Source organism: Balaenoptera physalus, assembly GCF_965194825.1.
Source record: "Balaenoptera physalus genome assembly, chromosome: 13".
Taxonomy (NCBI): Eukaryota; Metazoa; Chordata; class Mammalia; order Artiodactyla; family Balaenopteridae; genus Balaenoptera; species Balaenoptera physalus.
The window spans coordinates 5,966,229-5,984,163 of record NC_138892.1 but is presented as its reverse complement, the minus strand read 5'-3'; the positions used below and the strand labels follow the sequence as shown (position 1 = coordinate 5,984,163).

General features: G+C 50.5%; 2 protein-coding genes across 2 annotated transcripts in view; one reads left to right on the top strand and one right to left on the bottom strand.

Moving 5' to 3' along the window:
- The window catches only part of MPPED1 (metallophosphoesterase domain containing 1), a 102,888-nt gene extending 100,698 nt beyond the window's left edge, over positions 1-2,190 (top strand). The window contains exon 6 of the mRNA XM_082420546.1: positions 1,787-2,190. Within this exon, the coding sequence (XP_082276672.1) occupies positions 1,787-1,794 (8 nt within the window). The 3' untranslated portion in view covers positions 1,795-2,190. The remainder of the gene's footprint in view (positions 1-1,786) is intronic.
- The window catches only part of EFCAB6 (EF-hand calcium binding domain 6), a 252,788-nt gene that overhangs the window by 6,344 nt on the left and 228,509 nt on the right, over positions 1-17,935 (bottom strand). The window contains exons 27-30 of the mRNA XM_082420556.1: positions 13,146-13,373; positions 4,122-4,340; positions 2,668-2,812; positions 430-614 (exon numbers count right to left, since the gene is read on the bottom strand). Coding sequence (XP_082276682.1) covers positions 430-614; positions 2,668-2,812; positions 4,122-4,340; positions 13,146-13,373 — 777 coding nt within the window. The remainder of the gene's footprint in view (positions 1-429; positions 615-2,667; positions 2,813-4,121; positions 4,341-13,145; positions 13,374-17,935) is intronic.

Below are 17,935 nucleotides of genomic sequence, written 5' to 3'. Positions count from 1 at the left end.
GGGTGTAGTTTATGCAAGAAAGAGAAAGGGTCTCCAACTGGCTGCCCATACCAGGAGCAAGGTCAGCCCGTCTCAGACAGTTGATGAGTGAGCAGGCGGTTATGTGTAAGTTACAGGGGCTTCCCTTTGCTGTGGTCCCACCCCACTTACCTTTCCAGTGAACTGACTGAGACCCCCCGCTTGTGGTGGCTGTGTGAGCCGCTGGCACTCTTCCCGACGCTCGCCACACAGAGGTGCCCGCGGGCATGTGCCACCCAGCCAGTTTGAGAACCTGGATCCAGGCTGCTGGTTCCCAGTCTGGGGTCTCCAGGCCCTTACGGGGCCACCGTTTGTATGAAGTGAGACGGTGGGATTTAGGCGGAACTGAGAAAAATGAAAGAAGCCCGTTCAGCCCCAGCCCCACCCCTTTCCTCTGGACGATTCATGTACCATTTTATTTGAGTTCTGGATTTTCATTCTTTGCATCAGCGAGGTTTCCTTTGCTTTTAACAGGAGGACGCAGCTCTGAATGAAGTTGCAATAAGCAAACCTCCCGTTGTTCTTTAAGTCGTACTTGACGATGAGCTGCCGGCACTCATCTCTGTTTACGTCCAGGTTGAATTTCTCCACGAGCGCTAAAGGCAAACATGTCAGTTCAGTTGGTGGCGGTCGGTTCACTCATTCATTTGATCATGCCTTCATTCACTCACTCATCACCGGCTGAGACGCCCTGTGCTTGCTTCACAGGCTCATGCTTGGTGGCTGGACAGATATGGAAACACACAGGCACGCGACGAGGCAAGTGCAGCAAGGAGGGAGGGGACCCGCGTCCTGCTGGGCCCCCTCGGTCCTGGCTTTTCCTGCCGGCCCGGCTTTGCACGGTCACCATCTCTGTGGTCACAGCAGTACGGACACGGCACAGTGGGGCTTACGAATGCAGGCGGGGAGAAGGCAGAGGGATGGTCCCAGCAGATGGGAGTCGGGGCAGAGCCGGGCAGGAGGGGAGAAGGGAAGGTTCCACGTGCTGGGGTTGAGTCCGGCAGGGGCCCGACTGTGGGACAGGGATTCAGACTTGGCCCCCGAGCAAGCATTTTCCAACTGTGCTTCCGAGATATGCTCCCAAGGGTCTTCCAGGCTACACTAATTTATGCATTTTGAGTTTTCATTTTAATGATGATCTAAAATGTGTATTCTGGAATACACGGACCTCCCGGAAGAGACAACCGCCATGCGATTTGAGGGTTTGCGTCTGGCTTTTTGACTAGGGTCACATTGATGTCACACTGGGGAGTCCTCCTGGCTGCCCTGAGGTGGCAATGTCAGGATGTCAACGCCCCCTTACTTTGCACTAGTACTTGTGCTCAGTCTTTTACTAGGTATCCAGCCGAAGCTTCTTTTGGAGTCACAACTCATAATTGGAAGAGAGGCAGGATAAGGATTTTAGTTTCAGCTGAATAAGCTGAGGCTTCCATTGGACATCACGAAGGCAACAAAGTTTCTGGGAGTGGAACACGGTGCTACACTGACTGTTGAGGTTAGTTAGGAAAACCAGTGGACGTGGAATTTATAGACATGATGTCTTCAAACCAGCGCAGCCCAGAAGACGCTGCTGCGCTTGTGCAAACACGTTTCTCTGCCTTTGCACAGAGGAAAGCAGTAGGAGGACACGGTGCACCCAGGACATGGGCGGGGGGACCCAAAGGAATGGCCACTAGATGCCTTGGAGGTTCCAACTTGCAGAAGGCCATCCCACATGTACAGAAAATACAGAATGACTTCTGAAAATTAATCAGTATTTTTTTTTCAGAGTACTGAAGTTGGATGCACTGTCAGAGCCGTGGATGGGGCGCTTACGGGAGTTCACGGGTAAAAAGAAAAACAGTGATGATGGTGATGATGATGAAGAACCGCAAGTTAGGGTTCATCATGCTCAAAATCAAAAGAATTAACTAAAAACAAGTGGGACGCAAACGTGCATTACAACCCACATTGGTGATTTCGTTTCAGCGAAACATGTCACATTAAATCAATGTCACATCGTTTAATTATAACTGATTTCAAATTTTTACATTTAACTCATAAGTGTTTTTTTTGGGGGGAGTAGGAGCTGTTCACTTAAAGAGTTTACACCATAAAAGTAGTTTATGTTGATATAGGAGGTTCTCAGGAAAAATGCTTTCCTTTAAAAGGGGTCCATATATTAAAGAAGGCGGGGGGGTGGGTGGGCTGAGGGGGCTTTTAAGCAGAGGAGAGACCTGGTCAGGTTTTCCTGTAATGTGAAAGGCTGCGTAAACAGTATGCAACAATTAGTGAGAGTGTACATCTAACTGGTCTTATTTGAAGACTACCCAAGTGATACACGGCGAAAATCGAATCAACGGGGCAGAGCTGGGTCCCCAGCTGTCCCCTGCGCCCCGCCATGTCCCACGTCCCTCAGCTCTCCAAGTCTGTCACCATTTACAACCTGCCCAGAGACCACAACGCAGCCTGCGGTTTCGCGTGCCGACTTGATCAGGAAGGTGCGGACCTGCCTGGTAGGGGCTGAGGCGTGAGGCGTCCGTCCCCACTACTGGGGTTTATCGAGGTGCTCCCCGCCGGGCCCCTGTTGTGTCACTGCCCTGCCGCCACCATGAGGAGTGGACTTGTGCTGGGAGGCGACCCTGCACCCCGGGGGGGAGGGAACGGGACGCGGTGGCGGGATCTCGCCCTGCTCGCTGGCGCCCCTCCCCTGGCACTCCCGCAGGAACTCGCGCCTGCAGCCCTGGATCTTCTCCCGCAGCTTGTTCTCGATGGGCTCGCAGCTCTGCAGCGGCGGGGTCGTGCTCGCGGGGCTCTAGCAAGATAGAAAACCGTCTTGTAACCTGAGATCCCACATGAAAGTGATAAGAGAAACTCACAGATGGGACTCAGGCGCACAATTTCACAGGCAGCATTTTGTCAGAAATAAAATGAAAAACAAAACAAAAACGGTAATGTTACCATTTTAACAGAAACAGTTTGGAAACAAATATATAGCTGGCCCTTTCTGGCTTCTGGAGGCCTCCACATTCCTTGACCCGCGGCCCCGTCCCTCACCTTCAAAGCTGCAACGCCGGGTGGGTCTCCCCCAGACGGCATCTCTCCAGTGTGACCCTTCTGCCTCTGTGTCCCCATCGACCGGCCTGTGGGATTACCTCGGGCCCCCGGACACTCCGGGACAATCTTGTCTTGCAGTCAGCCGATTAGCGACTTTAACTCCCTCTGCAACCCTGATGCCCCCTCGCCGTGTAAGGTACACATTACAGGTTCCGGGGACTGAGGCGTGGACGCCTTCGGGCTGCACCTGACTCCCCCTTCATTCTGCTCCACGTACCATCGTTAACTCACTAAACACTTTCCTTACATGTTCACTGCTCTTGCCCATCCCCCCCAAGATCGTAAACTCCACGAGGGCAGGGACCTGTGTTCATTCTCTGCACGTAGTAGGCGTGCAATAGACACGTGTTGACTGAAGGCCCGAGGAATGAATGCATGCTCACCGTACAGGAAGCTCGGAGGTGGGGGCTCATGTGCCCGGTTGGCATCCCCTCAACCACCCTCCCCTGGAGACACCGTCAAGCTTCTTGCAGAGGAAGGGGAGCCTCGGCGAGGCTGAGCCCCTCTCCCAATCCCAGGCCGGGGCGGCTCGGTCCAGGTCCAGGGCCGTGCGGTCAGACAGGCCTGGGTTTGAAATCAGCTCTCTCTGTGTCTAACAAGCGACCTGAGCTCACGAGGACCCTTCTTAGAGCCTCATATCTTCAACCGTAAAACGGGTGTACCAACACTTACCTTGCGGGTCCTGTGGCCCACGGCGGGGCTGTCCACCCCGGGGCATCTGCGTGTGTCCGAGATGATGCCCTCCGTGTGACTGACATGCCGCCCCCGCCGCCAAGGTCCCTTCCTGCTCTGAATCCTCTTTACTCTTCCCTCCCCCCACCCCGTGCCCACAGCTACCTCCCCTCCCAGGCAGGTGACTGAGAGGGCCCACCAGTGGCTCTTCTCCGTGTCCCCCGCCCCAGGCTCACCCTGGCCACCTTCTCGGTCACCCGCACCCTGTGGGGACACTAGGAGCCCAGCCCCGGCGGGATGTGGACCCAGTGCGACGCTGCGAGACGGGAACTCACGCAGGGGTGACTCCGCGGTTTGGACCCCGCTTTCAGGTCTCGAGCGGGCGATGATTCTGCAGACCTGCTTCTCTCTGAGGCCTCGGGGACACTGCTCCCTCTCTGCGCCCTGGCCGAGTCGCCCGGGGCCGCCTTCTCCGAGCTGAAGCTGCTCAGGAGGTCCAGGTATTGCAGCCTCCCCCTGGCGTCGACGGGCATCTCGTCCCAGAGCCTGTCAAACTGGCAAAGAGGCATAGGTCACCTCCCAGGGTTAGTGGCAAACCCTCTGAAGTGGGGAAGAAGCCAGCGAAGAGGCGCTCTCCTCCGCAGGGGTCCAGGGCCCACGTCAAATGGAAAATTGAAAAAAGAGAAACACCCATCCGGCTGCGGCTTCCTGGGAAAGCACAGGCGGGAGGATTACCCATGGCTTCTGCAGGACATTTTTAATTGAATTGGGCCCTTAGTGAGCACTTTAAGGCCATTAAGTCCTGTGATTAGTCACAGAGACTGAGCTGCAGGACAGAAGAATGCTTTAGGAGAAAATGCACATCAAGCCCCAGCCCACCTCGTTCCCCGGGGAGCCCAGCCAGGCCCGTTCCTGCTCCTTGCAGGCCCCCTGAGCCCTGCAAACAACGCACAGGTGCCGCAGCCCTCAGCCACCGCAATTTTTCTCACCCTCAGGGCAAACAATGTCTTCTCACAAGATGAAAAGGGAGGCATCTGGAGAACAGCAGAAGTTTACGGTTTTGTGTCGGTGCCGTCTGATGTCACGGGCTGTGTCAGGGCCACACACAGCACAGCTCGGATGTTGCAAAATGACTCAATGCCAAGTGAGCCACTCTTGATGACTCGAGGGCTTTCAGGGAGCCGAGAAGAATGGTAATTTGCTTCCAACTTGCTTTTTCACAGCCCCCAAGGCCCAGTGCAGCTGCCTCTGAACCCCTGAGGCCATGGGAGGGACGTTCCTACCCTGTGCCTGAACTTGGTCAGAAACCCGCTTGGCTTGTGGGCTCCACTGGGGTTTTCCAGAAGCATATTAAAAGGGACCATGTCCGGCTCTACTTGAAATTCTGGAAATGAAGTACTGAGGGGTGAGGAAGAGAGGGAGAATATTCCAGGACCTGAGAAGGGAAAACATTTTAGTTTGGGACAATATTCTTGATGTGTTTTAGCTTTTTATTTCGAAATCATTATAGATTCGCAGGAAGTTGCAAGAATGGTACAGAGAGGTCCTCAGGGACCCTCCACCCAACTTCCCTCCAAGGTTACATCTTACGTAACAACTTCATGTGTGTGTGTATAGTTCAGTGTCATTTATGACACCTGTAGTTTTATGTTGCTTTAATATTGATCAATGAGGGAAAACAACTCGGTGGAGTGGAAGTGAGGGTCCTTGAGAAAGTGACCACATGGGCTCAGACAGACCTCACCATCATCACCAAGGGCAGTAACCCCCGCACCGGTCTCCTCCAGGGAAGTTCTCCAGAACCACTGGGCAGACCAGAGCCTCTTCTCTTCCTTCCGGCATGCTGATGAAACCACCCATGAGGTGACACCTAGCCTGGCTGAGAGACTCCCCGAAGGATGCTCTGAGATTCATCTTGAAATGCCAACCGTCTTGCAAAGGTGCTAGCACACAGTAGGTGCTCAATACATGTTTTTTTTTAATGGCTGAAGATCCTTAACACATGATAAGACCGATCAGACAATGGGAAGACCCTTTAGAAATGAAGAGGGAAGGAGGGAAGGGCTAATTTGTGTTCTGATCACATCTCTCAGGAAGGGCTTTAAGGAAGAAAGATGTGGCTTAAAGGAGGGTGGGCTGCCGGTGGGCTCTCATGCTCTCGTATCTTAGCAAGACTTGGGAGGCAAGCGGGAGGAAGGTCATGTGATTAAGGACAGATACAAAGGATGGCATGAATGCTGCAGGAGGCAGTGAAGAGCTGAAGCATGGAAATGAGGACGCCTACAGACCGGCCAAGGACAACCAAAGGGGCTCGTTCTCAGGCAGGTGAGGCAGGGGCCCACCACCTTCCTAATGGAAGCCTGTGAGGGCAAGCGACGTCAAGGCAGGACCGCGCAAACCCTATTCTTATCCTATTTTAACTAGCGGGGCCTCAACGGGCAGAATGCACATTGCTAGGATGGGCCTGGGTGGGTGGGGAAGGGAGGCCCACGTGTGGCTCTTCAGTCCTGACGGGTACAGCCCAGGACACTGACGCAGCCTGGAGATGCAGCACAGGATGGTGGCTGGTGCGGGCTGTGGGGACCGGAGGGGCATCAGAAGACTGGAAATGGGTACCACAGAAGCGGACTCTGGAAACTTACGGGCCTGTGAGCTGGACGTGAAACCCGGGTAAAATTCCTGTGGTATGTGAAGGAACTGAAAAGCAAGTTCATTCCATGTCACCAAGTTTCCATGTCACGTGGCAGAACGCACGCCTGCTGAAAGGTCCCCTGGAAACGCAGAGTAGCAGACAACTACCTTCTAACTACTTAAAAATTCACCACTTCGGGTTCCGCTTCTGCTTGTGATGTGGGAAGCGGCAAGTGAACGCCACTCCCATTCTAACAAGAAAAAGCCAAATACCTACAAACTCAGAACTTTTCTTGAGCCCACGAGAGAGTTGAGGTTGCAGGAGCCGAGGGGACTGAACTCCATGGAGCCCCGAGGCTCCAAGGAGAGCCCGACACGCCAGCTCTCACGCCTGGCGGGGCTCAGGAGGAAGTGCGAGGGTGGGAAGAAATCAGCCGAGATGTTAGCAAATTCCTGAAGGCCAAGCTGGGCTGGCGCTCAGGCTAGAAGAGCCGGGAGTCATGGGCACAGGGAACGCTCACACTCACAAGCTCTCCTCCGCAGCCTTTGCCACTGCTCCCGAGAGGCCACGTGAAGCCACTGGTGGGGGATGGACGTGAAACACCGCCCACTTCTCCAGACCCTCCTCTACTGGGAAGCAAAGCCAGGGGGGGAGGCACAGCAAACCCACTCAAGCCCGAGGGCCCTGGGCGATCTTCTGCTGGAGGGATCTGACGCTGGGGAAGAGTAGCAACAACAAAATTCAAATGTAGCTCAATTACCCACCAGACTGATTCAACAACGCTCCCACACTCACAGCCTGACAGAGAAGAGGTGCACCCATTTCCAGGCATAAATATCATTTATACCACCGTCCCTACTATTCTTCTTCACACGATGTCTGGCATTCAATTTTTTAAAAAAACTTGAGACATACAAACAAAAGAAAAACCGACCCATTGCCAAGAGATACAGCCATCAACAGACAAGACTCAGAGATGACCCCACTGTGGAGATTGTCAGGCAGGAACATTAAAACAACTCTGGCTAATACATTAATGGATCTAGTAGAAGAGGTACACAACATGCATGAACAGATGGGGAGTTTCAGCAGAGAGGTGGAAACTATTTTTTTAAAATGCATTGTCCCTCCAAAGAAAATATACAGATTGCCAACAAACACGTGAAAGAATGCTCAACATCACTAATCATTAGAGAAATGCAAATCAAAACTACAATGAGGTATCACCTCACACCAGTCAGAATGGCCATCAACAAAAAAGTCTACAAACAATAAATGCTGGAGAGGGTGTGGAGAAAAGGGAACCCTCTTGCACTGCTGGTGGGAATGTAAATTGATACAGCCATTATGGAGAACAGTATGGAGGTTCCTTAAAAAACTAAAAGTAGAACTATCATACGAGCCAGCAATCCCACTACTGGGCATATACCCTGAGAAAACCATAATTCAAAAAGAGTCATGTACCACAATGTTCATTGCAGCACTATTTACAATAGCCAGGACATGGAAGCAACCTAAGTATCCACTGACAGATGAATGGATAAAGAAGGTGTGGCACATATATACAATGGAATATTACTCAGCCGTAAAAAGACACGAAACTGAGTTATTTGCAGTGAGGTGGATGGACCCAGAGTCTGTCAGACAGAGTGAAGTAAGTCAGAAAGAGAAAAACAAATACCGTATGCTAACACATAGATATGGAAACTAAAAAAAAAAGGTTCTGAAGAACCTAGGGGCAGGACAGGAATAAAGACGCAGACATAGAGAATGGACTTGAGGACACGGGGAGGGGGAAGGGTTAGCTGGGATGAAGTGAGAGAGTGCCATGGACATATATACACTACCAAATGTAAAATAGATAACTAGTGGGAAGCAGCCGCATAGCACAGGGAGATCAGCTCGGTGCTTTGTGACCACCTAGAGGGGTGGGATAGGGAGGGTGGGAGGGAGATGCAAGAGGGAGGAGGTATGGGGATATATGTATATGTATAGCTGATTCACTTTGTTATAAAGCAGAAACTAACACACGATTGTAAAGCAAATATACTCCAATAAAGATGTTAAAATAAATAAATAAATAAAATGCATTGTCCTTATTCAAACACAACAGGGAAATTGGATTAAACAGAAATGGAGAAGAAACCCATGGCATTCGAGGCATGGTATGATGCAGGTGGTGGGCGATACTCTCTCGGGAACAGGGACAAGAGGCCCCCATGTGAGATGGGCAGTTAGAACCAAGCCATCACCCACACCTGACGTAGAAACTGGAACTGGCCTGTGCTGCTAGTGGGCACAGAATTTCCACAGTCACTGAGGACAAAAGCCTGGAGGCCAAGGCAGGAGGAGTCCAGTCCCTAGGACCAGGCCAAGACAACTGTAGGACCACCTGGCAGTGGGGACCACGCGGAGGGGACCCACCTGGGCGAGCTGCGTGTGGAGCATTCGGGACTTACCAGAGCAGCCCGGCTGGCTCCTCTCTCCTCACGCACTCACACCCCACCCTTCGTCTCAGAGCAGGGTTCTGGTAAAAGGGAACTGGCATGAGCATCTCAGCCCCTGCCTTTCTTCCCACTGGGATCTGGGCCCTGGAGAAAGCACGTGATAATTAGCAGATGTCTCATCAACACCGAGAGATGCTGGAAGGCAACTGAGAAACCGCTTGAAAGGGTCAGGGAGAGAAAACTTGGACCTAGAATTCTATCCCCAGCCAAACTATCTTTTGAGGACGAGGGTGAAATAGGGAAGCTCTCGGGCTTCCTCTCCCCTGAAAGAGCAAGTAAAGATGTACTTGAGCAAAAAAGAAAGTGAACAGGAAGGAGAGCAGGACAGAAGATGTGACTGTGGACCATGGACCAGTGAGGCGCCCCACGCCCGCCCTCCCCTCCCCCCTGCCCCCCACAGCACCCCATCCACGGCTCCTTTGGCCTCCCCGTCCTCTACTCCCCTTCTCACTCTTCCACTCACATCCATTAGCAAATTCTGCTGCTTCCCACTCTGAAACGCATCCGTAATCCAACCTCCGCTGTTCCCAGCCAGCCACCTGACCCAGCTCTTTAATCAGATGCTGCCTTCTCAGGGGCCTCCCCTGACCGCCCTACTCACAACGCACCCTCCCAATTCCCTAGCACTGCCCTCTTCCCTGCTTTTTTTTTTTTTTTGGCCTCTAGAGCATCTGTCACCATCCAACGTACACATATTTTGTTCAGTGTCTGCCCGCCGCTCAAGGAGCACAGACCCCACGGGCAGGGTGTGTCTCCGGTGCCCACTGGCCGGCTGGCAGCATCCCCGTCTAAGCAGCGTGCCCACCGCTCCTGCTTCGAGGATGCCCCCTCTGCCTGCATTGCTCCCTCCGGGCTCCCCTCGGAGGCCACGCCCACATTCCAGCATCGTGTCCTCAGGGAAACCTCCCGACCCCTCGGTCCAGGTCAGCCCCCAGCTCTGCTCTCCCAGCGGCTGCATGTCCCTTTGCAGCAGAGAGCGGTGTGGAATTACAGGAATAATGTACCACAGGCGTTTAACCTCTCTCTACCCTCCCAGGATGCAGACTCAAAGGAGGCAGGGAGCAGGCCCTCCTTGGTTCCCGCAGACCTAACATCACCACTCTGAGCTCAGAGGGCCCCCAATAAGTGAAGGAGTGGGTGCACGCTGCCTTCGGGCACTCACTGCGCAGCCAAGACAGGCAGCTCTGTGCCCAAGAACATGCAAGGGTGTCCCAAGGGCTCAGCCAGATGATGGAGAGCTCAAGGTCGGGGGCTGGGGAGGGCAAAGCAGGGCGTGGCCAGCTCCAGCAGGTAAAGGTGTGGTCAGAAAAGGCTTCACTTGGCTCGAAGTGAGTCTGGAAGAGGGAGTCGGTGTGGCCAGATACAAGGGGGTGGGGGAAGGGACGGGGGCAGGGGCAGGCAGAGACTGCCGAGGGCAAAGATGGGGAAGGCATAACTGAAGCCTGGGCAGAGGGGAGGGCACCTGGATCAGCCTGGGGAGCACTGTCCCATTTCATAGGGAAGGACATTGAAGCTCAGAGAGGTTGAATAATTCTCCAAGGTCACACAGCTGGACGAGTGCAGAGCAGGGTCAAAACCCAAGTCTGTCTGCATTTTTCTCACTTCCTAAAGGTGTCTGTTTTAGAAATATCACATCTGGAATGCTCAGAAATGTTTGCTGGTTCCTTCCCCTAATATAGCTGCATATTCAAAGTCCTCATGCGGTCGCTATGGACTGATCTAAATCGCCTCACCAGGACAGGCTCTCCCCACGGGGTCTTTATCTTCTTAAGCCAGATCCAAGTGGACCCAGTTCCACGGCCTTTTATAACACGCTTTATGCAGAGCCATGAAGACCTGTCAGTGTCTGACTCCAACTGCTCTGAAAGTCGCTCTCCTTTTCTGAAAGGTTAATTGTGCCAAAAGGTTTCCAAAGATGTGGCACTTCCCTACTTATGGAGCTCTGTAAGTCAAGAAAGCTGGCCCCTCAGATTCACGATGATTGGATTTTTTAGAGATAAGTCTCTATAATGTAGATAAACGAAGTGATGGAATCTGTACCTGAAAGCTGTTTAACACGGGCGGAACTGTCCCAGGATCTCCGGTGAACTCTTCCCCATAACGGCACGAGGGGTCTAGACATGTCAAGAGTGCAAATTGCTTCTGTGTCTTACTGTGTCAGACATGGGGCCATCCAACCAAGAAGGTCGTTGGCTAAGCAACTCATGCAAGAAGAAAACATATGGATCTCTGGGACTTTTGCTTTCTGTTTACTAGCCTGTATCTAGAAGCATCCTTCCCAAATATAGCACAATTTCTGCTAATCATCGCCCAACTTAAACCACGGTACTCATGCCAGACTTCGATGCTCTCAATGGTGCAGACTGTCTTTGAGATGTGTCCGTGTATTTTTAGAAAGCAGCATTTAAAAGTAAGTGCTTGATTTTTTTGCAGGGGGTGGGGGGTAGGGGGCTGCTGTCTGTGACGGGAATGGTGAAGCTTTCTTAGTGGACAATTAGAATCAAATTCTCTGTTATGAATGCCAGATATGCCGGCATGTCATTCATTTATACCTATAATTAGAGTAAAATTTTGCTCATTTAGATGGAATGAAAAATCTTTATTACTAAAAAATCTTTATTACTAATCTTTATTACTAAAAATCTTTATTACCAACCTTTATTAGTGGGCCCCATAGAATAATAAAGGCAACTGTATTAATTTTAAAGGCTTCTATCCATTTGTAGAAATGGAGAGAAGTATTGATATTTGCAAACAGAGAGGTCACTTGGCTTGGATGCTTTGTGGGACAGAATTGTTTGGAAATAGGGCATTATTTTGCTTAGCAGAAATGATCATAATGCCTAAAAAAGGTGATATTTTAGGAAAGTGAAATCTGATGTTCATATTACTAATATCTTTAACGAATTCATTCTTTAGGGTAGCGAGTTCAGAGGCCTAAGTAGGGATGGAGGGCGGATGTGATGATCACCCCTTCCCGTGAATACTTTCGGTCCTCACCCTAAAACTCTGACAGTGTGAGACTTGAGTTTGGAGTGACCCAACTCTGGAGGGGAAAGAATGACATTTGCACACGGGGAGCTGTAGAAAGCTCCCTGGGCTGGGCCTGAGCAGAGCCCGGAGGAAGAGGGGAGGCGGGGTTGCTTTTGTGAGTATTTTGGAGTTCCTTTTCCATCTGAATTACTCTCTGGGAATGGACGGGGCATCAGTTCACCTGAGAACTGAAGAGGGCTGGTAGCAGTGCACTTTCCGGGAAGAAGGGAAATCTGCTTCCGGGACCGGATCGGTGGTGCTCTGTCATCGGCTGTTCAGTCCCTGGACTGCTGGGATGCGGGTGGGGACGTGGACACTGTCCGCTCACTGGGACATGCTGAGCACCTGCTCTATGCCAGGCTCTGTCTCAGTGCTGGGGACACAGTGAGGACCCAGTAGCCAGGGCTCCGCTCCCCCGCGCGGACTTTCAGTGAGATTATCGGCTGAGGCCAGTGAGCAAGGCAGGCCCCTGGGACGCCGTCCTGCTGGGAGGTGCTCTTGGCCTAGGAAAGCCATGAAGGGCCAAAGAGGCCGGGGCAGCAAGTTGCTAGAGCTTTGAGCTAAAAAGAGCCCAGCTCAGTCCTTGGGGAAGAGACCGCAGAGAAACTCTTGTGAGGGTTCTGTGATGGGCAAGAGGACCTCAGAGAGGGTGGCCTGTGTCCAGCCTGTGGGCAGCGGAGAGGCCCACTGGGGGTGGGCGTGTCACCAGCATGCTTGGGGCGGTAGCACCAGAGCATCCAAAAACGCCGGCAGCAGAAGCAGGCAGAGGTGGTGGGAGAGTCAGAGCAACCTACAGGCTCTACATCCACCGTTACCCCCGCACTCCCAGCCCAGATGTGGGGAGAAACTGGCCCCCTCTTTGGATCACTTAAGCCCAGGAATGATCCCGGGAAGGAGGGAGAAGGACAGTGGTAGCTGGAGCCGAGTTTAATTTGGTTTTAAAAATAAAAGTGATATAATTTGCACCCTGATTGAAATGGTGCGATTCATACCTGTTACATAAACAGAAAGCTCCCGTGAGTCTCCAGTAAGATTTAAAACTAAATAACAACAACCCACCCCCCGCCCCAAAAAAACCTTCAAGTATTTAAAAAAAGAGAGAACAGCCTTAAACTTTTCACGCTCTGGGAAGGGCCGGCCTGACGCGCATGCATCGCTTAGGAGGCTAAAGGAAATGCGTATCTTACTTGCTCATCCGTCAGAACTTGCACGTGGCGAGTACAAATGGACCGGAACTCGTCCCTGGAGGCGGTATTGGTCTTCATGGTGTCGAAGTTCTCAAACTCCTGGGCGATGGTGTGGTAGTGGCAGGTCACGGCGTTGTGGAGCCGGGCCAGGACCTCTTGGTTTGCCATTTCCCTGGGAGAGATGGGAGGCGGGCCTTTGGGCATCTTCTCAGCCCACTCAGCAGCAGCCTGGGCAAAACAGAATGGAAAATTGATCCATTTAATACATAATGAGTCACCTTGGCTCTGGGTGCCTTAGCCAGGGCAGGCCCTGGGAGGTCCAGCTTAGTGAGGAAGATGACAAGCCAGGAGACAGTGTGACCCAGAGGCCCTACTGCAGGGGCAGATTTGGCTACAGTGGAAGCCTGGGCTGACCTGCCACGGACGAGGAGCAGAGCGGGTCGGCCCCGTGGGGCAGGGCAAGGGGCCGGGGCCAGGCCTGGGGAGGGCACACCTCTTCCCCGCCTGCCTTCACACGTTCAGCCTGTCCTCCGGTTTGTGTAACAAGCACACGGTGAGCGTCTGCTCTGAGCGGTAAGGGAATCAACAGGATGTGGATCCAGACTGCTTTAATTTTCTGAACCTCAGTTTGATTCATTTGCACTCCCAGCAGTTACAACGTGAAAGGCAGTTTTGGATGACTGCTGCCACACCATGCTGCAGCACCGCTGTCGGCTAAGTGTCCCTTAGGTCTGAAACTTTGAGTCCTGCAGGGATTTGATCCTGGGGAGCGCAGGTTCCTGCAGTTGGAGGCTGTGGGGACAATGGAGCCGCCCGCTGGCCTGTATCCCTTTCAGCACCCCTCGTAGGGCAAGGACAGCCGGGTGTTGGGACCTGGGGACGCTGTCCAGGGTGCTGAGAAACTCTGAGGAGGGACAGGCCCTGTCTGCACCCCAGGACAGCTTTCTGGAGGGAGGAGTGAGCCACGAGGAAAGAGGAGCAGAGGAAAGATCTTTTCACTGGATGTTTAGGCTGATGTGCTGGCAAAGGGCTCCTGGCCAGGGGAGCTGCAGGGGCCGTCAGCCCACGTGCAGCATCTCAGTGAGCACTGGCTAATGATCTGTGTGGTGGACAGACCACAGGAAGAGCAGGCAAGGGAAGTTACCTAGTGACCATCAGCAGCGCTGGAGATGACAAGGGCCTCTGTCTATCCTGGGCACTAAGGAGACTGGAGCTGGAAGGGCGAAGCCGGGGTGGGGGGCGGCTGAGTCCCCAGCCTCCTGCGAGGGCAGTGAACAGGGCCAGGGCTGCAGCCCTGATGGGCATCTACTTGCTGCAATTAGGAAAAGGCCCCGAAGCTACACCTGTGGTCACTGCATCAGCAGGTCGGCTCCTGGAGTATGAGGACGGGATGGAGCCCCAGGGTGGGAGGGGAGAGCGGGCTCCGTGAGAACCCAGGGGTAACGGAGGCGTGAACGCTGCCCCCGTACCAGGGTGGATTCTCAGATACACTGGGTTTCTCCACATCAAAACCCTTCATGACTGTTAGCTAGGATAACAGTTCTTTCAAAGCACCAGCACTTTACCAGATGATCAATCTAATCCCCCCAGCCTGTATTAAAACTTGGTCACGATTCATGTTCAGCAATTCCATAGCAATATAGGTATTATATGCTACTATCCTTCAGGACAGGGTATAATGTTACTTTATGAAATTGTATCAAACACAGGATGCTGCTGGGAATATCCCCCAAAATGTGAATGTACACACACTCAAACCACAGCCCACCACATCCTTGACCACCCAAAGGTTAACAGAGGCTTTTAAATATGTCCATTTGGAGCGATCTGTAAAGCGAATGAACGCCTTTCTTTTTTCATTCTAGAAAAAGAGTGATATTACAGACGCATCTTACACTTGTTCAAACAGTTGAAAATGCACCCCCTGTATCTAGGTAGGAGGGCCTTTCCCTAAACATTACGAGGGGTGTTGGTGCTCAGAGAGTACAGGGACCTTTTCTGGATGGAGACTCATGCTCAAGCCCATCCTTACACTTGTCACACCTTTGGGGCCTGAGGAGGACGCACCCCAGGTGAACAAACTGGAATGAGCACAGGTGCTCGTGTCCCGCAGGGGAAGCTGGGTCCCCGGTCTGAGGCTAGACTCTGCCTCTAACTGGCTGTGTGACCCCACAAGCCACTTAACCATGTTTCCCTCAGTTTCCTCATCTTTCCAGGAGGAACCAAGGCTCCCACGAGACGGTGTGTGTGAGTGCTCTTTGAAAGCGTTAGCACACAAAACGAATTGGAAATACTACTATTTTAACAACAGATATGGAAGAATTCTAACAAAGTAGGATGGGCAACCTTAAGTTAATATGCTTTAAACTCTGGAGGAAATTGAATCATTTTCTAGCAAAATATAGATTACTAAATTTAACTTAAGTAATAGGAAAGCCTGAATAGACAGGTAACCACAAAAGAAATTTAAAAAGCTGTTAAAAGATCTACCATCTATCAGTAAAAAGGTGTCAAGCCTAGATAATTTTTACATTAGTCAAATTATTCCAGAACACAAAAAGCAATATATAGTATTCCAGTTCATTTTATATTACCCTAATACAAAAATGTGATAAAGAAAACACTTGGAAAGAAAAATATAAGCCAATCCAGTTTATGGATATAAATGCAAATACATCAAAAAAAGAAAACATTAGGAATATTTAGTGCCATATTTTAAAAGGGCATACCAAGATCGATTAGGGTTTATTCCAAGAATAAGAATCCTTCAAGAATTAGCAAAACTTCAATTCCTTATATTAGCAAAGGTCACATAGCAACAGATGGCAAAATGGCATTTAACAAAATTCGGCAGCCATTCCTGACTAAATGGTATAGAACAGAACATATAAACTACATGGAAATAAAATGAACATCCTAAACACGATAGTATTAACAGACACTATCTGCAAATATGTTACCTGGGTGAAACACTGAAGCATTTCCATTAAAGTCAGAAACAAGATAGACAGGCTCACTGTCAGTTCTGCTAGTCACATTTTTAGAGGTTCCAGCTTTTGAAATAAGACAAGGTGAAATAAACAGTATAAATGTTGAAAAACAAGATTTATCATTATTCGGGATATGATTTTACAACTAGAAAATCTCAAGACAATTAGGAAAGTGGCTGGATTCAAGTAAAAAATACAAAAAAAAAAAGCAATACTTTTTTTTTAAACAGTAAATATAACTAGTTAGAAATTGTATTGTGAAAAAAAATCCACATTCACATTAATGACAAAGCTATTGAATACCTTGGGATAGATTACATCTGAAAGGCATAAGACCTATACAGAGAAAGCCATATACATTCTATTGAAGGTTACTAAAGCAAGACTGGAATGAAAAGAGACACATACTATGTTCCTGGATGTGAAGACTCTCTACTTCCAAAGGTAAAACCTTTCTCAAATTATAAATAAATAAAACTCTAGTAAAAATCTCAATGGCTTGGGATTGACATATATACACTAATATGCATAAAATGGATAACTAATGAGAACCTGCTGTATAAAACAATAAATAAAATTTAAAAATTAAAAAAAACATATCTCAGTGGATATTTGGGGGACTCATTAGACTTAGATATTAAAGTTGGTAAAGAAAAAGAAATACGTGAGATTTGCCATGAAATTTCTGGAAAAGGCTAGCAATGAGGTTTTTGAGCCACCAGATATCAAAACACCATAAACTTGATATAATCGGAATGATAGAATCAGAAGAGCTAGGTCCAGAATATACAAATAAATCAGTGGACACCTACTCAGACTGTTAAGGAGAAGTCAGTCTCTTCTGTGACTGAGCCCTTACATCACCAAGCCTACTGTTACAATGTTATAAAAGTAGCAAGGAGCTGTATGGCTGGCTGACTCCAAGATAACCTCAGGGGAGAGAGGCCCTCCCAAGCAAAACAGAACATCCGAGTTTCATAAAGGAAAATTCTTTCTTCTTTCTTTCGTCATCAGCTTCAAAACACAGTCCTTCTGAGGTCCCCATCTCAGCAAATGGAAATTGTCCCAGTAGCTCAGAATAGAGTCCTCTGTGACGGATCTTTCTATCACTCGTACCCAAACCACCCGCAAATCCCAGGGGCTCCGCTCCCAGTGCATACCTGGAAGTTGCCCGCTCTACCTTCACCCCCTGGTCCAGGCTGCCATCATCTTGCACGGATTATTGCATCAGCCTCTCTGTTTCCACCCTCAGTCTTTTAAAGTACACACACACGTGTATGACATGCGCACACGTGTCAGCACTTGTTCTCTGGATGGAGGGGTAAGGGAGGGCAGAGCCATAATCAAAAAGCCACAGTCATTTTCCCCTGAGGACGATCTCTTTAAAGTGCAAATCAGGTCAGGCACAACTCTCAAATGGCTTCCCACGTTGCTCAGAGTAACAGGCAGGGTGTCACAATGGCTCTCGCCCACAACTCGCTCTGACCTCACTCTGTGACAGCCTCCTGCTGTGCTTCATTCACAGCAAGCTCGTTCCTGCCTCAGGGCCTTTGCACTTGCTGTTCTCGCCCTTCTCTCAGGGTTTTTATCACATTCCTGAGCCGAACTCCAGATTCTCTCTCGCTTTCCCTGCTCATTTCCATCCCACGTATGGCTCTCTGATCCACCTCATATTTACCCTAATTGTCTTTCTCATCCCAACAGAAAATAAACTTCAAGGCAAGTCTAGTCTTCTGTGCACTGCTGAATCCTCGAGTGCTTAGAAGAACCCGGCACACGGCGGGACCTGCTATTTGTTCA